General features: G+C 41.6%; 1 protein-coding gene across 2 annotated transcripts in view; it reads left to right on the forward strand.

The window, feature by feature from the left end:
• LOC121576518 (PEX5-related protein-like) overlaps positions 1-25,568 on the forward strand; it is a 151,954-nt gene that overhangs the window by 89,976 nt on the left and 36,410 nt on the right. For both annotated transcript variants that reach the window (XM_041889717.2, XM_045223475.1), the window contains 6 exons: positions 7,113-7,224; positions 11,490-11,708; positions 12,551-12,674; positions 13,430-13,565; positions 17,600-17,629; positions 24,426-24,521. In XM_041889717.2, the coding sequence (XP_041745651.1) occupies positions 7,113-7,224; positions 11,490-11,708; positions 12,551-12,674; positions 13,430-13,565; positions 17,600-17,629; positions 24,426-24,521 (717 nt within the window). The remainder of the gene's footprint in view (positions 1-7,112; positions 7,225-11,489; positions 11,709-12,550; positions 12,675-13,429; positions 13,566-17,599; positions 17,630-24,425; positions 24,522-25,568) is intronic.

The following is a 25,568-nucleotide window of genomic DNA, read 5'->3' on the forward strand; positions in this document are numbered from 1 at the left end:
AGCAAGAATGTTCTAGAATCAATAAGAAATAAGATACGTAAGAAAGCATGTTCTAGAATCAATAAGAAAAAGATACGTAAAGAAAGCATGTTCTAGAATCAATAAGAAATAAGTTACATAAGAAAGAATGTTCTAGAATCAATAAGAAATAAGATACATAAGAAAGCATGTTCTAGAATCAATAAGAAAAAGATATGTAAGAAAGCATGTTCTAGAATCAATAAGAAATAAGATACGTAAGAAAGCATGTTCTAGAATCAATAAGAAAAAGATACATAAAGAAAGCATGTTCTAGAATCAATAAGAAATAAGATACATAAGAAAGAATGTTCTAGAATCAATAAGAAATAAGATACGTAAGAAAGAATGTTCTAGAATCAATAAGAAATAAGATACGTAAGAAAGCATGTTCTAGAATCAATAAGAAATAAGATACGTAAGAAAGCATGTTCTAGAATCAATAAGAAAAAGATACATAAAGAAAGCATGTTCTAGAATCAATAAGAAATAAGATACATAAGAAAGAATGTTCTAGAATCAATAAGAAATAAGATACGTAAGAAAGCATGTTCTAGAATCAATAAGAAATAAGACACGTAAGAAAGCATGTTCTAGAATCAATAAGAAAAAGATACGTAAGAAAGCATGTTCTAGAATCAATAAGAAATGTAGATTATTTTTGTTTCACTGTGTGAATGTGTCCAAAATGTGCATGTGTGACGTGCAAGAAAACCGCTTCATACTTATCCTGGAAAATTTCTGCTTTCATTCAATACGGCTCTTAGTGATGTCAAGTATTTCTCTCTTTATGTAAATAAATAGGTCATTTAGCAGACGCTCTTATCCAGAGCGACTTACAGGAGCAATTTAGGGTTAAGTGCCTTGCTCAAGGGCACATCGACAGATTTTTCACCTGGTCGGCTCGGGGATTAGAACCAGCGACCTTTCGGTTACTGGCACAACGCTCTTACCCACTAAGCTACCTGCCGCCCTACATGTCTCAATAGGCTACTTACTTAATCCATAAAACTAAGCACAATATAATTCAGTAGTGTGAGGGAGACCCCATATCCAATTAGTTCATCATTGGTATGTTATCTCATCAATTCAAATGTCAGGGAATTTAATTGCGAAACCCCTCTTGTGTGAAAACTGACCTTAAATCACACTAATCTGTCAAGGGAAAGGAGGGGTTAGGATTCCCGATAAGAGCTACAGTTAGTGATGATTCACCTCACGAAGCACGCTCGTCTACGGACAAGGTTTAGGCCTACATCCTGGCACCGCAATTTGTCTTATTTGATGCTAAAAAAGATGGGAGGTTTTCAAGGAAGGCTATCTTTATGGGCGATCGTCACATGCACGTCATGGCGTTTCACGAGCCGTCTCTCCATAATGCATCACTCTCGTCGGCAGATGTCCTCTGCAAACATTACGCAAATGTGACGGAAATAAATTGTTATTCACCGACAGATGTTCCCCACCGATCACCATCGGCAAAGTTGAAAGTGCTGTCAAAAGTTACACAGGCACATGCATCCATGAATGGAATTTATACTTTGAAAGGATTTAATTTGCCATTGGCCTTTATATTCCGGGTCTCGAGGGGCGTCCTACAATGTGTGCACAGTGTATTTACATGTGCCGCTAGCCTTCACCTGACTGTGTGAGTGACATCTACAAGGAAGTCCCAGGGTCCCTGAATCACAGATGAACACATCTATCTAATAGCTTCCATCATGGACACCCTACACTCTAAAAAGAAAAGGTTCCTGGAGTATCCTTTAGGGGTTCTTCACATTGAAACTGTGTGGGGAACCCCTTTTAATGGATCCTCAAATAACCATTTTGGGTTCATTTTTTAACTACCCCCCCCCTCCCCTTTTATTATTATTTATTTGTATTATTATGTATTATTATTAATAATAATAATAATAATAATAATAATAATAATAATATGCATAACTACATCAACAACAATAACACAATATTTTAGTTGTCAGTGTTTATTATGATTTTAGTGGCAAAGCAGAATTAAAAAATCTAAATATGAGGTAAACTCCCAGCAGAGCCCCAAGTCCTATGGGTATATCCTCTGGTGTGTTGATGTTAATGTGTTGATGTTCTCAGTATCCATAGCCAGAATGATTTTGCAGTGCATGGTGATGGAACAGGTTTCCTGTTATATTCTTCAGAGGAAGGGTGAAGTCTGTGAATCCAAAAACGTGTAATTACACAGATGATTAACAAAACATGCACAGGACAGTATTCATACCTTAGTTTTTGTGTTAAATGTGAATGAAAGAAACTGTTTTGATAATGGTTTTCATACACATACCTTGTCCATAATGTAGAGGCTTATGGGATATTAATTGAAGAGGTAAGGGAGGAGGATGGTACATGTGATCTGCATAACATACCAATACCAATTTACATACCTTTGTATGCCTCCTTGTCTGTATACCTACAGACACAGACACGAAAGTGAGCAGTTCAGTCATCTGCACCCAATACAGCTAGCCTTCAACATATTCTTATAGCCTACATATTCTTACCTCTTTGTTGATTGATATCCATTGAATTGTGTCCATTTTCTGTTTTAGAAAGATTTGCACAATGATGAAAGATAGATGGTATCATCATAAAACAATATCAATTTAGATCATACAAGGGACAAACCTTAACTTAAATTGAGGAGATCTTTAAATTTTTCAGTTAAGTGCCTTCACCTGCTGTCCTTTCAAATTCAAATCCAAATGTTTCAGTTGGGCAGTTAGGTTCCTGCAAGAATCCCCACCAACTAAGGAGGTTCCTCGATGAACCCCACCTCCTATGGGGTTCCTGGAAGAACCTTTTGGGGGGCATTTTCAGTGCCAAGAACCCTAAGGTTCTTCGAAGAACTTTGACAACACGTGTCAAACGTAATTTATGAATTAAGGTTAGGAACTCAACTCACCTGGTTTTCTAGGTCTTAATTGAAAGGAAAAACCAAAAAACCAGCAGACACTAAGCCCTCCATGGAATGAGTTTGACGACCCTGCCCTAGGACCACCCTGTAGATGTCACTCACAGGGTCAGGTGAAGGCTAGCAGCCCATGTAGAGTAGGGTACTGTATGTTTGGACTTGTGTGCTTGTGTGTGGTGGTCTGACCAACAATAATGACAATGGTATGCAATAGAGAATCAGTGAGGGTGCTACAGGTGCTGGTTGTGAATGAAATGTGAAGAGACTGCATCTCTCTTCTCTCTTCGATGACCACGGAACAAACTATGATCGAATGTACAATACCAAAGAGAGGGATGAAATGCATGGCATTTTGAAATCTGTGTAACAGTATGTTTGCGATTACTTGTGAAATTACTTGGCTAGCATTCGCCAACACTAAGATTAATGTTTGAAATTTGAAAGGTTTCCACTTGATTACATCAGGAGCTGACTGGTGTCATAACAATAATCTAACTCTAGCATGGCCTGAGGTAGCACTCATTCACCCAACATTGTTATATTACAGGAATGGCAACCTGATATACCACGGCTGTCAGCCAATCAGCATTCACGGCTCGAACCACCCAGTTTATAATGATGAATAAGTAATAAACAGAGCAGTTTGTTATTCTGTGTCCTGCACATCTAGGATGGCCCTGCAGGGCTTCTCTCAGTGCTTCTCTGAGCCATTGGTTGTCATTACCCAGATGGGGTCTGTCCCCTTAATAATTCCCATTAATGTCAGCAATCTTTCTATATTTTTTGCTAAAAGTGAGGCGCCTTTTTAATTGAATACAGTGAAGATCATCTAATTAAGTGGCAGGGGCTCCGAAATGATTCGCATTTCTCATTAAGGGCCCATATTTTGCTGGCAATTATACCGCAGGAAGTTACGCTTTGAGGTTTTGGAGGGTGAAATAGAGTGAGACATCCAATTCCTTTATAAAACAATCGATCATGAATCCTGGCTGGAGGTGCCTCCTTGGTTATTACAGATCCAGCATCGTTGAACTCAAATGGTTCTCCCCAAGCAAATATAAAATGTAAACGCATTCACATGGACACTTTTCATAACCGTAACCATCATTGGATAATGTCCAAATTGACTAAAAGGTTGTCTTTTTTTTTCTTCAATTTGCCTTGAATGGCTAATAAAACAACCAACTCATTAATGTTCAGTTCAACCACACCAGAAAATACCGTTGCGGGAACATCTGTCATTGTTAGAGCCACACTTTGAGCGCATACAGACGGATCATGAAGCCGCGGGGCAGCACCTTTCATATCAAGCGTATGGCAGGCTGTGTGCAACCTTGTGGCTAGTAATACATATTTTAGTGCCATCATTAAGATTCTCACATCCTATTAGCTCTCCCGGATACATTGGAATAGAAATTGTCAAGATGTCACACAGGGGAGGGGACATTGAGAGGAAACTTCTTCAAAGGGAATCTTTCTGGATCCACAGGCTCAACACACTGTCCTCTTGGCCTTAACGAGGAGTTCGACTTAAAGCCGGTTTTATAGTTCCAAAATGTCCAAACTATTGTGTTTGTCTGTCATATAATTTATATATATACACTGCTCAAAAAAATAAAGGGAACACTAAAATAACACATCCTAGATCTGAATGAATGAAATAATCTTATTAAATACTTTTTTCTTTACATAGTTGAATGTGCTGACAACAAAATCACACAAAAAATTATCAATGTAAATCAAATGTATCAACCCATGGAGGTCTGGATTTGGAGTCACCCTCAAAATTAAAGTGGAAAACCACACTACAGGCTGATCCAACTTTGATGTAATGTCCTTAAAACAAGTCAAAATGAGGCTCAGTAGTGTGTGTGGCCTCCACGTGCCTGTATGACCTCCCTACAACGCCTGGGCATGCTCCTGATGAGGTGGCGGAAGGTCTCCTGAGGGATCTCCTCCCAGACCTGGACTAAAGCATCCGCCAACTCCTGGACAGTCTGTGGTGCAACATGGCGTTGGTGGATGGAGCGAGACATGATGTCCCAGATGTGCTCAATTGGATTCAGGTCTGGGGAACGGGCGGGCCAGTCCATAGCATCAATGCCTTCCTCTTGCAGGAACTGCTGACACACTCCAGCCACATGAGGTCTAGCATTGTCTTGCATTAGGAGGAACCCAGGGCCAACCGCACCAGCATATGGTCTCACAAGGGGTCTGAGGATCTCATCTCGGTACCTAATGGCAGTCAGGCTACCTCTGGCGAGCACATGGAGGGCTGTGCGGCCCCCCAAAGAAATGCCACCCCACACCATGACTGACCCACCGCCAAACCGGTCATGCTGGAGGATGTAGCAGGCAGCAGAACGTTCTCCACGGCGTCTTCAGACTCTGTCACATCTGTCACGTGCTCAGTGTGAACCTGCTTTCATCTGTGAAGAGCACAGGGCACCAGTGGCGAATTTGCCAATCTTGGTGTTCTCTGGCAAATGCCAAACGTCCTGCACGGTGTTGGGCTGTAAGCACAACCCCCACCTGTGGACGTCGGGCCCTCATACCACCCTCATGGAGTCTGTTTCTGACCGTTTGAGCAGACACATGCACATTTGTGGCCTGCTGGAGGTCATTTCGCAGGGCTCTGGCAGTGCTCCTCCTGCTCCTCTTTGCACAAAGGCGGAGGTAGCAGTCCTGCTGCTGGTTTGTTGCCCTCCTACGGCCTCCTCCACGTCTCCTGATGTACTGGCCTGTCTCCTGGTAGCGCCTCCATGCTCTGGACACTACGCTGACAGACACAGCAAACCTTCTTGCCACAGCTCGCATTGATGTGCCATCCTGGATGAGCTGCACTACCTGAGCCACTTGTGTGGGTTGTAGACTCCGTCTCATGCTACCACTAGAGTGAAAGCACCGCCAGCATTCAAAAGTGACCAAAACATCAGCCAGGAAGCATAGGAACTGAGAAGTGGTCTGTGGTCACCATCTGCAAAACCAGTCCTTTATTGGGGGTGTCTTGCTAATTGCCTATAATTTCCACCTGTTGTCTATTCCATTTGCACAACAACATGTGAAATTTATTGTCAATCAGTGTTGCTTCCTAAGTGGACAGTTTGATTTCACAGAAGTGTGATTGACTTGGAGTTACATTGTGTTGTTTAAGTGTTCCCTTTATTTTTTTGAGCAGTGTATATATATATATTGGGCACACCTACTCATTCAAGGGTTTTTCTTTATTTTTACTATTTTCTACATTGTAGAATATTAGTGAAGACATCAAAACTATGAAATAACACATATGGAATCATGTACTAACCAGAAAAGTGTTAAACAAATCAAAATAAATAGCCACCCTTTGCCTTGATGACAGCTTTGCACACTCTTGGCATTCTTTCCAACTGTCTTGAAGGAGTTCCCACATATGCTGAGCACTTATTGTCTGCTTTTCCTTCAATCTGCGGTCCAACTCATCCCAAACCATCTCAATTGTGACCATCTCAGGTCGGGGGATTGTGGAGGCCAAGTCATCTGATGCAGCACTCCATCACTCTCCTTCTTTATAAAATATCCCTTACACAGTCTGGAGGTGTGTTGGGTCATTGTCCTGTTAAAAAACAAATGATAGTCCCACTAAGCCCAAACCAGATGGGATGCTGTATCGCTGCAGAAGGTGGAGTGTGGAGTGTGGACCTCAGTTCATCTTTCAATCACCCACGTGGGTATATGCTCCTAAAAACCAATGAGGAGATGGGACAGGTGGGACTTGCTGCGCGTCAAGCATCAAAAATAGAACCAAGTTCTATTTTAGCGCCTGGCTACGCAGACGCTTGTTGACGCAAGCAGTTTGGATGAAATTATTGAATAACATGTATGTGTACATTTATTTTGCAACACTCGTGCACGCAACGCGGGCAGTGTGGTCAGCAAGTAAGGGGAAAAACAGAACACCCATGAACTAGTGGGGGATAGGTGGGTCACGTCAGGTCATGTCATCACTTTGTTTGAATTACATGATACACTGTTTGAAATGGCCAACACAGTGACACATCACTACATGTTATCAGAACGTCTGGGGCACGTTGACATTTCCAGGAAAAGGGTCAAAAGGGCATGTTGTGTGTGATTTTTAAGCAGTGTCGTCTGCTTGCACTTGCAGCTGGTGAGTGAGCAACAAGAGAGCCGCCCCCTGCTCAGCCCCTCCATCGACGACTTTCTCTGTGAGACCAAGTGCCATGGAGCTGCCCGCCCAGTGACTTCAAACACAGCAGGTACCTCCACTGACCTCCCTCTCCTCTCTGTCTACCCAGCCTGCTGTAGTAACCCCTTCATGCATTGGCCATTGACGTTTTCATAACACTATGACCTATTTCAGACAGAAGACAGGGTATATTACCTGTAATAATAATCATAAGTTAATGTGAATATGACCCCCTTTCAAACAGACCCTTATTTACCACCTTCTTGCAGGTATACCCCCTTTTATACATATCAGTTTGAACCTGACATTTGGGAGGGGTGGGGGGTTTTGTTTAACCATGGGGGGGGCTGTTTGATACTAAAATAAGGGAGCTGTTAAACAATGGAACTGTTAATGAATTTACCTGGATAAAAACAGAGATCCATTTTCACAGACCCCATATCTGTTTTTTGATTACAGGGTCTGTGAAATCATGACTAGTTCTTGAGTTGGGTTTCAATATACCATGTTTTAATATACCATGTTTTAAATATACCATGAAGGCGGTATGGTAAAAAATTGGGATTTTTTTGTCTGTATGTGAAAGGGGTATGTGTAACACTATGTAAGTTGACTGAAGTTAATGTAATAGAGGGCTGCTTTAACACTCCGGTTACATCAGGGGGATTGTATTATTGTGTCACGGTGGTCATCAATATTTAATACACTCAATGCATAATGCAAAGTTATGACAACATACCGCAGCAATGTTGCATGATAGCCGTATGGACACAGTCACAGCGTGGAAGGCGAATGAAGCGCATGTACCGGATTACCAATTACGTTTTTACTACATTATTAACAAGACCTAAACAACAACGTCAATAGTAGTTCATAGATTAACCTTGTCCTGGCTACCGTCAGTAGCTACTGTTTGATCAAATAGGTAAAAGGTCACTACTCATTTTCAGTCTCAGCGTCTTGCCAGAGATGTTTTAACTACACAGACACGACCAGTTTAATTCTGTTATTAGTGTGTCGAGTAAAGTACTGTAACTAAAAGCACAGAGCACGCCAGAAGTTAAAGGTGGTCTGATGCCCTGCTGTGTCTTCACACTGAGTAGATTGGGATGATTCAAAATGACAGTCATTTAGACGTTAGGTCCCCAACTGAAGGTCAGTGGCTCCGTAGAGAGCGAGGATAGGAAAGAACAGTGACTCACTTCTCAGTAATCTCCACAGGTTGAGCTGTCCCGATACAAAAGACTAACACAAAGCTCAGCTCTTGACAATACCAATGGACAATTTTATCTCCAATAGGCTAGGGGGGGTGGACGATCTTGTAAAAGATCCAATGAGACGTCATTGTTCTCTGTTGAGTATCGGCAAACGTAAATGATGTAAATAGTGTCATGTTTTTCACTTGTATTTTAACTTGAATGTTTTATTGTCTATTTATCAATGCAATATCCATGTACTGTATTTCAGTGTTTATGACTGCCATGTGGATATTACAAAAAATAAAAAAAGATTTACACAATCCTGAGTTTACCTGACCACAATAAACTGCAATAAGGAACTTTATAACTCTCAAATATTATATGTTCAGATATAATGTACACGTATCTTCCCTAAAAGTGAACTGACAACAACATCCAACAAAGCATTTCAAGAATTGAAATAGAAACCTTTAACATGGCCATGACAATGCGGACTCAATCAATTAAATGACTCAATAGCGATGCTCAGAACACTATGATAGAAACAAATCAAATCAAAGATCAAATGTTATTTGCCACATGCGCAGGTGTAGACCTTACAGTGAAATGCTTACCTACAAGCCCTTAACCAACTGCAGTTTTAAGAAAAATAAGTGTTAAGTAAAACATTGATAAGTAAAAAATAAAAATAACAAATAATTAAAGAGCAGCAATAAAATAAAATAACAGTAGGGAGGCTATATACAGGGGGGTACTGGTACAGAGTCTATGTGCGGGGGCACCGGTTAGTCGAGGTAATTGAGGTAATATGTACATGTGGGTAGAGTTAAAGTGACTATGCATAGATAATAAACAGAGATACTATCCTTCGTATACATACACAATACACATCAAATGTGCTTTCAGCTGGCAACCTCATCATCTCAACTAGACTTAAGGTCACCAAAACTGTTTATCCATATTGGTTTCTTTCAGCACATGGCTTTTCTCCTGACAGAGATAACACTTCAGGCGACGTCTCCATCTCCCACAAGTGTTTCCTCTGATTTCTAATTGCATTCATCATTTGAGGAGCACAGAGATATCAAGGAGCGGCACACATTCTAATTACCTACAGATTACATTCAGAGGAGCGTCCCCCCGTTCGTTTGTCATAAAACAACAGTGTGTTATTTACTGAGAGATGTGTGCACACACACGAAGGCTGATCATGTCTATCATATGTCGAGGGAAATCACAACCATGTAATGCTACCTCTTATGACTGTATTAAGATAGTGTTTTACACTCCCTCACACTTTTACATTAACAAACTAGCTTTAACAAATGCAAAAAAAAACACAGTTTAATACACAAAATTGTGCATTACTAAAGGAACTACGTGGACATTATTAAGTGTTCTTCACACACTGCAATACAGCTATTAGCACACCATGACAATAAACCAGACCTTATTTGTTTTAATTTGTTAAATGTATCTGCATAGTCTCTTTTCCTAAAACTCTACATGTTTAATATACTCACAATATAAATTAATTAACTCCAATAAGTTAATTAAGCTATTTACGTTTTAGTCATTTAGCAGACGCTCTTATCCAGAGCGACTAGGGTTAAGTGCCTTGCTCAAGGCCACATAGACTGATTTTTCACCTAGTCGGCTAAGGGATTCGAACCAGCGCCACTTTCGGTTACTGACCCAACGCTCTTAACCGCTAGGCTACCTGCCGCCACTGTTCTTTCCTTTATCGAAATTAAACCTGACTATGAGGACATCATTATTAAGGCAGGAAGGGCTTTTTCATTCTCATACTATAGGCTGTGAGCGGTTAAAATGAACATTAACCTAAAAAAGGACAGAAAAGCCTTTATCACTGAAAAAGGGTCCCTGTCCTTACCGGTCTGATGGTCTGGGATTAAATTGCTTAATTTACCAAACAGAAAAGCTCCGCCAGTGAACAGCTGCCTTAGCTGTCCATAGCCTGGCCATCAAAGTATACTTAGATCTTCAGTGAGGTTGAGAAACTCCTAACCAGGGGGCAACTGATGGAAATAATACTCTTGACGGCTAAATGGCCGGCTTAACTCAATGATGTGCCGAGAAATGTGAAGTAAAACAGTGACTGATTGTTTTCCAGAGTTGCAAAAAAAAAATGTATGTCAATTAACAATGACGTGAAAATTTATAGCTCGTAATGAATCCCTCCTTGAGTCACTAATTTCGGAGTCACAAGTCTGTTGAGGAATGTTCATTAGGTTTGTCATGACAGCTTTAAGGAAGATGCGTCTCTCTGTAAAGCAAAGATTTGAACTGATCTACCAAGAAGCTAAACTATACTGAACAAAAATATAAACGCAACATGCAACAATTTCAACGATTTTACTGACTTACAGTTCATATAAGGAAATCAGTCAATTGAAATAAATTCATTAAGCCCTAATCTATGGATTTCACATGACTGGGCAGGGGCGCAGCCATGGGTTGGCCTGGGGAGGGGATAGGCCCACCCACTGGGGAGCATGGCCAGCCAATCAGAATGAGTTCTTTATTACAGACAGAAATACTCCTCAGTTTCATCAGCTGTCTGGGTGGCTGGTCTCAGACGATCCCTCAGGTGAAGAAGCCGGATGTGGAGGTCCTGGGCTGACGTGGTTACATGTGGTCTGCGGTTGTGAGGCCGGTTGGACGTACTGCCAAATTCTCTAAAACGACGTTGTAGAGAAATGGTAGAGAAATGAATATTACATTCTCTGGCAACAGCAGGTGGAGATTCCTGCAGTTAGCATGCCAATTGCACGCTCCCTCAAAACTTGAGACATCTGTGGCATTGTGTTGTGTGACAAAACTGCACATTTTAAAGTGGCCTTTTATTTTCCCCAGCACAAGGTGCACCTGTGTAATGATCATGCTGTTTAATCAGCTTCTTGATATGCCACACCTGTCAGGTGGATGGATTATCTTGGCAAAGGAGAAATGCTCACTAACAAGGATGGAAAAAAAATTGTGCACAGAATTGGAAAGAAATAAGCTGTTTGTGCTTATGGAACATTTCTCTGATCTTTTATTTCAGCTCATGAAACCAACACTTTACATGTTGCGTTTATATTTTTGTTCACTATAGTATGATTTCCCCCTCCAGTTCTGTCCTCCACTTTGGACCTATTGGACCTCAGCGAGCCAGGAGAGAGGAGGAACAGCAAGCAGGACAAGAAGAGCCCTCTGTTGTCACATGGGGACCGGCCCAAGAACACGCCTCACCGGAAGAAGAAGACGACGGACGAGACAGAGCTGATCCAGGTGGATGTAGAACAGACTGTCCCCAGCTCACACACTCCTGAGAGAGTGTCACTAGACTCAGGTACACTGGAGCCGATGGTTTACCAGGAGCAGTAGTCTAGGCCCTGGTTGGATAGCTCAGAGCGTCTGCTCTTTTCTACCCAGATGGTTTACCACTGGAACTATTGTCCATTTTATAGTGATTCCTAATTTCATGTATGAGGGATTGACTATAAACGCTCGACGGCACTTGCCTATTGGGTTAGTCAGGGTCATTTGGACCGCAATTATGTTTAGTGGCCATTGTCACTCTCGAGTATGACTAAGCAAACAGCTGTTTAGATAGGCACTTAGGTGCATGATTAAAGGATGATCACTTACAGCCAATAGTTATGCAGAATTTACTTTGTATCATGTCATCATGACTACCTAATATCAAAGCTCATTGCCATTTTCATAACATTAAATCAGGAATGGTATTAGCCTCACGTCCCCAGTCTCCTAAACGCTTAAACGACCTTGCCACATTGAAAAGTTTCCCTTACGAAGTCCAAAAGGAGTTGACCTTGTTCATATTCAAGATCATCCAAAGGAGGATCAGGCTGTAAGTAAGGTCTGTAATGAACAGATCTTCTTAAAATACATTGAGGTTCCAGCCGATGAGTTTCCCATTAGCAAGTTGAGGAGGTTAAAGTATTTCGCTCTTCAACTGAGTTCTAATAATGCATAGCAAGTCAGACTATGCTTCATTTGATTAATTAATGACATGGAGTTTGATAATAACCCTGGGTGTCATTTACAAGAAAAATGCATGTCCCTGTCATGGATCTGTCCAGATGGAAATATTTAATTTTGCTTAGCTGATTGAGTTGTATTGTTTTGTACCCTGCTGTTAACTGATTTCTCTGTGATTGCTCTTCCCAGTCAACATTGCCTCTCCTTTGGAGAAATGGGAGGAGCTCAACATCCACCCTGAACGAAACAGCAGCAGAAAGTGGAAATTGGAGAGACGGGGTTCATCGAAAAACTCCTCCAGTGAACTTCTGTGGTAAGTAACCTTCGTGTGTCAGTTACATCTACGTCAGTTACAAATCTGGTAAATTGCTGTTTCTTTGCACTATACTCTACACCAGTGGTTCCCAACTCCAGTCCTCCAGTAACCCCAACAGTACATATTCTAGTTATGGCCCCGGACAAGAACACCTGATTCTACTTGTCAACTGATCATCAAGCACCTTGACAAGTTGAATCAGGTGTTTTTTGTCGTACTGGAGGACTGGAGTTGGGAAACACTGCTCTTCTCGCTACACTTCAATATCGCTCTTCACTTTAATTCACTTGAATTGTGAAGTAGTTCAATGTATGAGAGAATATTTTTTACATCAGTGGGGCCACAACCATTGCTATTCTCATGAGGGTAGACCTCTCCGGCACCCCTGCCTCTTTGGTGCATGCTGAAAAGGACATCTAAAGGACATCCCCTCCGTATTCATTAGACGTCTGCCTTACTGTATCTACTGTAGGTGGTATTGGAAATTGTCATTATCACAGAAAAGGTAACCTAAAAAGCACTTATTCAATTAATCTAGTGTAATGCAGCCCATTGCTTAAGAGCAATCGGTCGCTATAAAGACAAAACTCTAAACGTACAGTACATTTGAAATAAAGAGCCTTTCGGAAGGTCTGCACACTGTTGCATGAAGCAACATCAAGAAAGCTGAAGAAAGTAAAGTGCTCTGACTTAATCGTGTTTGGGGTGTAATGAATGCATTTATTATTGATTCAACTGTCCTTTCTCTTTAGGTCCATAGACTGCAAAACACAATCAGAGCCATTCCCCAAGAGCTCTTTGGAAGTGAATACCATAGCAGAGGCGGAGCCAGCTCTAGCAGAGGCGGAGCCAGCTCTAGCAGAGGCGGAGCCAGCTCTAGCATTTCAAGTAAGTACCTTGGCTATGAAGTTCTGAGTAGTCATCGCTGAGTCAGACCATTATTGTCTGTTCCGTTTGCACTTGAAATCAACAGTCCTTTGAAGTTGAAAGCTTTTTACCTAAAAAACTTATTGTTTTGATTAGAAGCGTGGTAGGCTTCGCTGTGACATGTTGAGAGGACTCTACTTTGTTTGATAGAAGTTTATTGGGACTAGGGTTGCAAAATTACCTGCAATTTACAAAAGAAATTGTAATTTGGGTAATTAATAAGTAAAGTTTGTCAATCTATGGAAACTTTGGTAATTTATACATGAATAACTTTTTAAAAAATGAATTCATATAAAATATTCCTTAATGTGCTTGCTGAAGGCAAAACTCTCTAGTATTCTTACGTACTCATATTATTATTAGGTGTGCTTGCTGAACGCAAAACACAACTAGATTTCTTACATACTCATATTATTATTATTAGGTGTGCTTGCTGAAGGCAAAACACAACTCTAGATTTCTTACATACTCATATTATTATTAAGTGTGCTTGCTGAACGCAAAACACAACTAGATTTCTAACATACTCATATTATTATAATTAGGTGTGCTTGCTGAAGGCAAAACACAACTCTAGATTTCTTACATACTCTTATTATTATTCTGCCTGCTCTAGCTATTAAACAATTTAGGCTATTAACATGAAAACAACTTTCAAATGTGCAGACTGCCCCAGTATTTATACTTTTTGTACTACAACAATATTTAAATGAGCTCCCAATGCATTTCAATGACAATAAAAGGACCATTGACTTACATGGGGAAAATTTCAGCCTGGTCTCATACACTAGATAGTACACATAGTAAAAGTAAATCCGAGACACTCATATTAGTACAATATGCTACGTTTGGTATGGTTACATAAGACAGAAGTTTACTTTATAACGTGAACATGTAGTAACCCAAAGGTTTCGGGTTCGAATCTCACCACGGACAACTTTAACATTTTAGCAGATTAGACATTTTTACTTGCAACTACTTACTACTTTTTAGCTACTTTGCAACTACTTAGCATGTTAGCTAACCCTTCCCCTTTAAGCTAACTCCTAACCTTAACACTAACCCTAACCCCTAGCCTAGCTAACGTTAGCTACCTAGCTAACATTAGCTTAGCCACCTAGCCAATGTTAGCCACAACATATTTGCGAATTCGTAACATATTGTAAGAATTGCAATTCATAATATATCATACGAATTGTAATTCATAAACATACAGTATCATACTTTTTTTAATGTTTATAAAAGCTCCATAGGCTTGAATGGGAGGTATTTGGATTCGCCACTGCTCTTACATCGTTTAAGCTATCAACGCCAAAACAACGTTGACATGTTCCTTGCATTCAGATTTTTTATACCATTTTATACTTTTTTACTATAACCATTTTAAAATGTGCAACTATTTATCAACTATAACTATATACACTACTAGTCAAAAGTTTTAGAACACCTACTAATTCAAGGGTTTTTATTTATTTGTACTATTTTCTACATTGTAGAATAATAGTGAAGACATCAAAACTATGAAATAACACATATGGAATCATGTAGTAACCAAAAAAGTGTTAAACAAATCAAAATATATTTTATATTTGAGATTCTTCAAATAGCCACCCTTTGCCTTGATGACAGCTTTGCACACTCTTGGCATTCTCTCAAACAGCTTCATGAGGTAGTCACCTGGAATGCATTTCAATTAACAGGTGTGCCTTAAGTTCATTTGTGGAATTTCTTTCCTTCTTAATGCGTTCGAGCCAATCAGTTGTGTTGTGACAAGTTAGGGGGGGTTTACAGAAGATAGCCCTATTTGGTAAAAGACCAAGTCCACATAATGGCAAAAACAACTCAAATAAGCAAAGAGAAACGACAGTCCATCATTACTTTAAGACATGAAGGTCAGTCAATACGGAACATTTCAAGAACTTTGAAAGTTTCTTCAAGTGCAGTCGCAAAAAACGTAAAGTGCTATGATGAAACTGGCTCTCATGAGGACCGCCACAGGAATGGAAGACCCAGAGTTACCTCTGCTGCAGAGGATAAGTTCATTAAAGTTACCAGCCTCAGAAATTGCAGCCCAAATAAATGCTTCACAGAGTTCAAGTAACAAACACATCTCAACATCAACTGTTCAGAGGAGACTGTGTGAATCAGTCCTTCATGGTTGAATTGCTGCAAAGAAATCACTACTAAAGGACACCAATAATAAGAAGAGATCTGCTTGGGCCAAGAAACACGAGCAATGGACATTAGACCGGTGGAAATTTGTCCTTTGGCCTGGAGTCCAAATTGGAGCTTTTTGGTTCCAACCGCCATGTCTTTGTGAGACGCAGTGTGGGTGAACGGATGATCTCCGCATGTGTATTTCCCACCGTAAAGCATGGAGGAGTAGGTGTTATGGTGTGGGGGTGCTTTGCTGGTGACACTGTCTGGGATTTATTTAGAATTCAAGGCACACTTCACCAGCATGGATACCACAGCATTCTGCAGCGATACGCCATCCCATCTGGTTTAGGTTTAGTGGGACTATCATTTGATTTTCAACAGGACAATGACCCAACACACCTCCAGGCTGTGTAAGGGCTATTTGACCAAGAAGGAGAGTGATGGAGTGCTGCATCAGATGACGGGCGGCAGGTAGCTTAGTGGGTAAGAGCGTTGTGCCAGTAACCAAAAGGTCGCTGGTTCTAATCCCCGAGCCGACTAGGTGAAAAATCTGTCGATGTGCCCTTAAGCAAGGCACTTAACCCTAATTGCTCCTGTAAGTCGCTCTGGATAAGAGTGTCTGCTAAATGACTAAAATGTAATGACCTGGCCTCCCCAATCCCCCGACCTCAATCAAATTGAGATGGTTTGGGATGAGTCGGACCACAGAGTGAAGGAAAAGCAGCCAACAAGTGCTCAGCATATGTGGGAACTAAGCATTCCAGGTGAAGCTGGTTGAGAGAATGCCAAGAGAGTGCAAAGCTGTCATCAAGGCATTTGAAGAATCTCAAATATAAAATGTATTTTGATTTGTTTAACACTTTTTTGGTTACTACATGATTCCATAAGTGTTATTTCATAGTTTTGATGTCTTCACTATTATTCTACAATGTAGAAAATATAAAAAATAAAGAAAAACCCTTGAATGAGTAGGTGTCCTAAAACTTTTGACTGGTAGTGTAAATGTGCACAAATGTGCATAACATAACTCACCAACAGTAACTAGATACACCAAACCAACTTTCACATGTTCAGGCTATCCTGTCTTATCCTATCTAATTAACCGATCAACCAATCAATCAATCTTTCCATGTACCTACTTTTTCAACTATAACCAGTCACCACCATTACTATTGCAGTCACTACTGCTACTATAACTTATTTCACAACCATAAATAGTTTAAAACAAGCTAGCAAGCACACCACATTTTCTTCAGGAAATGTACTTTTATAGTTTTTTCTAAATATTTATATCTGTGTATTATTCATGAGTTTCTAGTTGGTAGAACCATATGGTTTAAGAGAAAATTGCCTAATTAATGAACAAATATTTGAATCAACAATGACATCATTTGCAATTAACTCTGCAACTCTTCCAACTATTACATTTTTTCACAACTGCCACCAGTTCAGCACCATGACATTTACAACAAACATATGACATAATTAAACAAATAAAAGCATGTAAAAAATATAATAGTATTCACTAAGTTGATGGGTTATATTGAGGATAATCTTTTACACCTTTGTCATTATATTTTTTATATTTAAAACAGCTTATTTTATTATTTTTGTATATTTGACATGTTATGAAAATTACTTAAAATCCTTGAAAGTTTCAAAAATTCCAGTAGTTTACTGGTACATTTCTAAAGTCACCGGTAACATGCCCTGGCTTTGCAACCCTAATTGGGACGCATGCAAACCATAATTCCAGTCACTGTACTGGATCCCTGTGATGTGACCGTGTTTTAACCTGCCATCTTGTGCTAACACCTCATATTCTTCCATTACAGCTCAACAGACAGTATATTAGTGGAAGACATGTAAGCCCCTCTATGCATCCTTTCCTATGATATCAAAAGACATTTGCACCGAGCAGACAACATTACAACAGAATCCAATTCGTGATGGAAGAAAAAAAACAGAAGTCGGAAGTTTACATACACTTAGGTTGGAGTCATTACAACTTGTTTTTCAACCACTCCACAAATTTCTTGTTAACAAACTATAGTTTTGGCAAGTCGGTTAGGACATCTACTTTGTGCATGACACAAGTAATTTTTCCAACAATTGTTTCCAGACAGATTATTTCACTTATAATTCACTGTATCACAATTCCAGTGGGTCAGAAGTTTACATACACTAAGTTGACTGTGCCTTTAAACAGCTTGGAAAATTCCAGAAAATTATGTCATGGCTTTAGAATTGACATCATTTGAGACAATTGGAGGTGTACCTGTGGATGTATTTCAAGGCCTACCTTCAAACTCAGTGCCTCTTTGCTTGACATCATGGGAAAATCAAAAGAAATCAGCCAAGACCTCAGAAAAAATGTTGTAGACCTCCACAAGTCTGGTTCATCCTTGGGAGCAATTTCCAAACGCCTGAAGGTACCACGTTCATCTGTACAAAAAATTGTACGCAAGTATAAACACTATGGGACCACGCAGCCGTCATACCGCTCAGGAAGGAGACGCGTTCTGTCTCCTAGAGATGAACGTACTTTGGTGCGAAAAGTGCAAATCAATCCTAGAACAACAGCAAAGGACCTTGTGAAGATGCTGGAGGAAACGGGTACAAAATTATCTATATCCACAGTAAAACGAGTCCTATATCGACATAACCTGAAAGGCCGCTTATGTTTGGAGGAAAAAGGGGGTTGCTTGCAAGCCGAAGAACACCATCCCAACCGTGAAGCACGGGGGTGGCAGCATCATGCTGTGGGGGTGCATCATGCTAAGCGGTCTTTCCTGAGAGAGATGGCGCCGGATAAGATGGCTGCCGTTTTACAGCCTTCTAACCAATTGTACTATTATGTGTGTTTTTTCGCGTTATTTGTAATTTATTCTGTACATAATGTTTCTGCCATCGTCTCTTATAACCAAAAAGAGCTTCTGGATATCAGGACAGTGATTACTCACCTCGTATAATAATAATAATAATAATAATAATATGCCATTTAGCAGACGCTTTTATCCAAAGCGACTTACAGTCATGTGTGCATCTTTGTCGTATTGGACAAAGATTTTTTTCTTCAACGAGTCGGACGCGAAGGATATCCTACAGACACAAGGCCCAAATCCCTGTTATTCGACGGAGAAAGAGACGGAGATATTGTGGACGTAGGTCGGGGTGCCTTGTAAGGATCCGACGGAGAGCGAGTAAACTGCCTCTTCCATCAATCCTATTAGCCAATGTTCAATCATTTGAAAATAAATGAGATTACCTAAGATTACAGTTATCCTACCAACGGGACATTAAAAACTATAATATCTTATGTTTCACCGAGTCGTGGCTGAACGACGACATGGACAACATACAGCTGACGGGATATACGCTACATCGGCAGGATAGAATGGCTGACTCCGGTAAGACAAGTGGTGGCGGTCTGTGTATATTTGTAAACAACAGCTTGTGCACAAAATCAAATACTAAGGAACTCTCAAGGTTTTGCTCGCCAGAGGTAGAGTATCTTATGATAAGCTGTAGACCACACTATTTACCAAGAGAGTTTTCATCTGTATTTTTCATAGCTGTCTATTTACCACCACAAACCAATGCTGGCATTAAGATTGCACTCAATGAGCTGTATAAGGCCATAACTAAACAGGAAAACGCTCAGCCAGAGGCAGCGCTCCTAGTGGCCGGGGACTTTAATGCAGGGAAACGTAAATCCGTTCTACCTAATTTCTACCAGCATGTTAAATGTGCAACCAGAGGAAATAAAAGTCTAGACCACCTTTACTCCACACACAGAGACGCATACAAAGCTCTCACTGCGCCTCCATTTGGCAAATCTGACCATAACTCTATCCTCCTGATTCCTGCTTATAAACAAAAACTAAAGCAGGAAGCACCAGTGACTCGGTTAATAAGGAAGTGGTCAGATGAAGCAGATGCTAAGCTACAGGACTGTTTTTGCTAGCACAGACTGGAACATGTTCCGGGATTCTTCAGATAGCATTGAGGAGTACACCACATCAGTCACTGGCTTCATCAATAAGTGCATCGATGATGTTGTCCCCACAGTGACCATACGTACATACCCCAACCAAAAGCCATGGATTACAGGCAACATCCGCACTGAGCTAAAGGGTAGAGCTGCCGCTTTCAAGGAGCGGGACTCTAACCCGGACGCTTATAAAAAATCCCGCTATGCCCTCCGATGAACCATCAAACAGGCAAAGAGTCAATACAGGACTAAGATTGAATCGTACTACACCGGCTCTGACGCTCGTCAGATGTGGCAGGGCTTGAAAACGATTACAGACTACAAAGGGAAGCACAGCCGCGAGTTGCCCAATGAAACAAGCCTACCAGACGAGCGAAACCACTTCTATGCTCACTTTGAGGCAAGCAACACTGAAGCATGCATGAGAGCACCAGCTGTTCCGGATGACTATGTGATCACGCTTTCCGTAGCCGATGTGAGTAAGACTTTTAAGCAGGTCAACATTCACAAGGCCGCAGGGCCAGACGGATTACCAGGACGTGTACTCCGAGCATGTGCTGACCAACGGGCAAGTGTCTTCACTGACATTTTCAACATGTCCCTGACTGAGTCTGTAATACCAACATGTTTAAAACAGACCACCATAGTCCCCGTGCCCAAGGTCACTAAGATAACCTGCCTAAATGACTACCGACCCGTAGCACTGACGTCTGTAGCCATGAAGTGCTTTGAAAGGCTGGTCATGGCTCACATCAACACCATTATCCCAGAAACCCTAAACCCACTCCAATTTGCATACCGCCCCAACAGATCCACAGATGATGCAATCTCTATTGCACTCCACACTGCCCTTACCCACCTGGACAAGAGGAACACATACGTGAGAATGCTATTCATTGACTACAGCTCAGCATTCAACACCATAGTGCCCTCAAAGCTCATCACTAAGCTAAGGATCCTGGGACTAAACACCTCCCTCTGCAACTGGATCATGGAGTTCCTGACGGGCCGCCCCCAGGTGGTAAGGGTAGGTAACAACACATCTGCCACTCTGATCCTCAACACGGGGGCCCCTCAGGGGTGCGTGCTCAGTCCCCTCATGTACTCCCTGTTCACCCATGACTGCATGGCCAGGCACGACTCCAACACCATCATTAAGTTTGCCGACAACACAACCATGGTAGGCCTGATCACCGACAACGATGAGACAGCCTATAGGGAGGAGTAGGTGCCGTGTGGTGCAAAGATAACAACCTCTCCCTCAATGTGACCAAGACAAAGGAGATGATTGTGGACCACAGGAAAAAAAAGAGGACTGAGCACGCCCCACATTCTCATCGACTGGGCTGTAGTGGAACAGGTTGAGAGCTTCAAGTTCCTTGGTTTCCACATCACCAACAAACTATCATGGTCCAAACACACCAAGACAGTCGTAAAGAGGGCACGACAAAGCCTATTCCCCCTCAGGAGACTGAAAAGATTTGGCATGGGTCCTCATATCCTCAAAAAGTTCTACAGCTGCACCATCGAGAGCATCCTGACTGGTTGCATCACTGCCTGGTATGGCAACCGCTCGGCCTCCGACCGCAAGCCAGTACAGAGGGTAGTGCGTATGGCCCAGTACATCACTGGGGCCAAGCTTCCTGCCATCCAGGACCTCTATGCCAGGCGGTGTCAGAGGAAGGCCCTCAAAATGGTCAAAGACGGCAAGCGGTACCGGAGCGCCAAGCGGTACCGGAGCGCCAAGTCTATGTCCAAAAGGCTTCTCAACAGATTCTACCCCCAAGCCATAAGACTCCTGAACAGCTAATCATGGCTACCCGGACTATTTGCACTGCCCCCCACCCCCACCCCATCTTTTTACGCTGCTGCTACTCTGTTTATTATTTATGCATAGTCACTTTAACTCTACCCACATGTACATATTACCTCAACTACCTCAACTAGCCGGTGCCCCCGCACATTGACTCTGCACTGGTACCCCCCTGTATATAGCCTCCCTACTGTTATTTCACATTGACTCTTTACCGGTACCCCCTGTATATAGCCTCCCTACTGTTATTTCACATTTGACTCTGTACCGGTACCCCCTGTATATAGCCTCCCTACTGTTATTTCACATTGACTCTTTACCGGTACCCCCTGTATATAGCCTCCCTACTGTTATTTCACATTGACTCTGTACCGGTACCCCCTGTATATAGCCTCCCTACTGTTATTTCACATTGACTCTGTACCGGTACCCCCTGTATATAGCCTCCCTACTGTTATTTTATTTTACTTCTGCTCTTTTTTTCTCAACACTTCTTTTGTTGTTTTATTTTACTTTTTTATTAAAAAATAAATGCATTGTTGGTTAAGGGCTGTAAGTAAGCATTTCACTGTAATGTCTACACCTGTTGTATTCAGCGCATGTGGCAAATAACATTTGATTTGATTTGCTGCAGGAGGGACTGGTGCACTTCACAAAATAGATGGCATCATGAGGAAGGAAAATTATGTGGATATATTGAAGCAACATCTCAAGACATCAGTCAGGAAGTTAAAGCTTGGTCGCAAATGGGTCTTCCAAATGGACAATGACCCCAAGCATACTTCTAAAGTTGTGGCAAAATGGCTTAAGGACAACAAAGTCAAGGTATTGGAGTGGCCATCACAAAGCCCTGACCTCAATCCTATAGAACATTTGTGGGCAGAACGGAAAAAGTATGTGCAAGCAAGGAGGCCTACAAACCTGACTCAAGTTACACCAGCTCTGTCAGGAGGAATGGGCCAAAATTCACCCAACTTATTGTGGGAAGCTTGTGGAAGGCTACCCGAAATGTTTGACCCAAGTTAAACAATTTAAAGGCAATGCTACCAAATACTAATTGAGTGTATGTAAACTTCTGACCCACTGGGAATGTGTTGAAAGAAGTAAAAGCTGAAATAAATCATTCTCTCTACTATTATTCTGACATTTCACATTCTTAAAATAAAGTGGTGATCCTAACTGACCTAAAACAAGGAATTTTTACTAGGATTAAATGTCAGGAATTGTGAAAAACTGAGTTTAAATGTATTTGGCTAAGGTGTAAACCTCCGACTTCAACTGTATGTGTTGACGGTTCCGCAACAAGGGTAACCTTTTGGATGACAAAAGTAGTTCAACCAAGAGGGACCCATGTTGGCTTTTGAAATTGTTCCTTTGTGGTGCTCTGAGGTTCAAATGTTGAGAGCTTCCCTCCTCAGTGCCCGTGGTCTCTATACAGGTTAGCCTGGGTGTCCTGTTACTATCCGGACATTATTGCATTAATAGATCATGAGTAATTCAGTAGCCTTACCCTGATCCCGTTCAAGCCCACAGTGTATCTAACAGAGACCAGCTAAGCAACCTCTAAATAATAGATTTCGGTTTAAAGATGGCCACAGAAGATGGGAAGTTATACGCAAACAAATGCTAGATTTGTTTCACCCCAGGGGAACCATTGTTTGTCACCGACAGCGATACTGTAAACAGCGGCTTTGGTTTCCTTTACTTGGCAGGTGGTTTCCTGTACTTGGCAGTTGGTTTATTGTACTTGGCAGGTGGTTTCCTGTACTTGGCAGGTGGTTTCCTTTACTTGGCACGTGGTCACGCACTATGTTAAGAGAGAAATTATGTCAAATCAAAATTAAATAACATTTTATTTGTCACATGCTTCATAAACAACAGGTGTTTCGTAAACTAACAGTGAAATGCTTACTTACGGCCCCTTCCGAATAACGCAGAGAGAAAAATAGAACAATAATAATACAAGGAATAGATACAATGAGTAATGATAACTTGGCTATATGTGAAAAAAGACTAAAACCGACTAAAATCCTTCACACCTCCCTACAGCTTTTCTGTACCACTGCGTCTTGACATATTGCGTACAACAGCATGTGGAACTGCCTGTAAAGTTGGAAAATAAACTTTCGACACTGAATGTTTTTTTTATTTTTACCCTTTTAAATAGCTTGACGTAGTCAGCAACATTAAGCTGGGGGAAGCTAATTCTCTGGAGGCCATTAATATCTAGATAAGCCAACTTCAATTAGACCTTGCATAAATCGTGTCTTTCTAATGGCCAGCTATGGAAATGGAAAATGTAATGTTACAGGTAATGGCTGAGCTGACACGAGGTCTTACGGAACAGATTAGTCATCAGAATGTGACAACCAGGCAGCTGTGGCAGTGGGAGGCGACTGACTTGCGTTCTACCTGAGAGCTACAAAATGGCTCCCCGTATGGAACATGAACTTCATTTTAATTCCTTGGCCTCCATAATTGATTCCCTAGCGTTAGGCTACAGACATTGCCAGTAACTCTAATAATAAACTGCATCAAAACACATTACGCTATTTCAGCACAATGAATATTTGGTACCAGTTTTGCTACATATGTTGTGCAGTCACAGAACATGTATATATGCACACAATGTACAACACACGTATAAATGCAAACTTATTTTCAAAAGCAGCGCAAGGCAGATGCTATAACAAAGCTACCATCAGCATATTTCAAGGTTATGAGGATGTCAAAGGCTTTGCCGAGGCAGAGATATTTGCCCCTCCCGGGGAAGGCAGAGATGGCTGACCCTGCACCCCTCTGTCTGTCTGTCTCCTCCCCTTCGCCTGGCTGTGTGTGTGTGTGTGTGTGACAGGGCCGTTTGAGTAAAGAGCGGTTCGGTGGCGGTGCCCTCCTGTCCAGAAACCAGTCCCTGGAGGAAGAGTTTGAGCGCGCCAAGGCAGCTGTGGAGGTAAGAGGAGGGGGAGTGAGTTTGAGTGCACCAAGGCAGCTGTGGAGCTAGGGCAGTGGAGCTAGGGCAGTGGAGCTAGGGCAGTGGAGCTAGGGCAGTGGAGCTAGGGCAGTGGAGCTAGGGCAGTGGAGCTAGGGAAGTGGAGCTAGGGCTGTGGAGCTAGGGCAGTGGCAGTCATGACATTTTGTCAGCTGGTAACTGCCATGCAAAGGCAATTGACCGTTAATTAACATAAACACTTTTAGCATCTCTGGGCTTCCACGCATAGCCTACAAGCCGCCGATGCGGATCTTTGGAACATCTACGTTTTATAAAGTCTAATAAATCCATTTTAATATAGCTTACAAGGTAACTCTGTTCCTGGAGCGCCACAGGTAGTGCAGGATTTTGTTCCAACTAGGCACCACACCTGACCAACCGAGCTAATTGATCAGCTCAGTGATTGACTAAATTCAACTAAATTTAAAAAACATGCGGCACTCCAGGCCGGGGTTCCCTACCCCTGGGCTACACAATCAGGACCGGGGTTCCCTACCCCTGGGCTACACTCCAGGACCGGGGTTCCCTACCCCTGGGCTACACAATCAGGACCGGGGTTCCCTACCCCTGGGCTACACAATCAGGACCGGGGTTCCCTACCCCTGGGCTACACAATCAGGACCGGGGTTCCCTACCCCTGGGCTACACAATCACAATAAGTCCATTATTTATTTTTAGCAGATCTAAAGAAACATTGTGACGTAGCCTATTTCGGAAGAACAGAATAGCATATTCTGAGTCGTCCTTATGTTAGGCCCTGATCTGGCTATGCTATATACACTAGTAAATTTAGCAGACAAGATTTGCTTATAGTTCCTGTTGCATTATTTTATATTATTTTTATAGTAAGAAGAATACAATTGAACATAGCTGAATAAAATGATTTCCGAGGGATGTCGCACATGCGGCTATTCTGTGTTGAGATGTTTTACATACTTATTTATGCGACTTTAGTTGTGATACAAACCTTTAGGCTATATGTTTTGATTACTAATACATTCTAAGGCT

The sequence above is a fragment of the Coregonus clupeaformis genome, chromosome 11 (assembly GCF_020615455.1).
Source record: "Coregonus clupeaformis isolate EN_2021a chromosome 11, ASM2061545v1, whole genome shotgun sequence".
In the NCBI taxonomy this organism is placed as follows: Eukaryota; Metazoa; Chordata; class Actinopteri; order Salmoniformes; family Salmonidae; genus Coregonus; species Coregonus clupeaformis.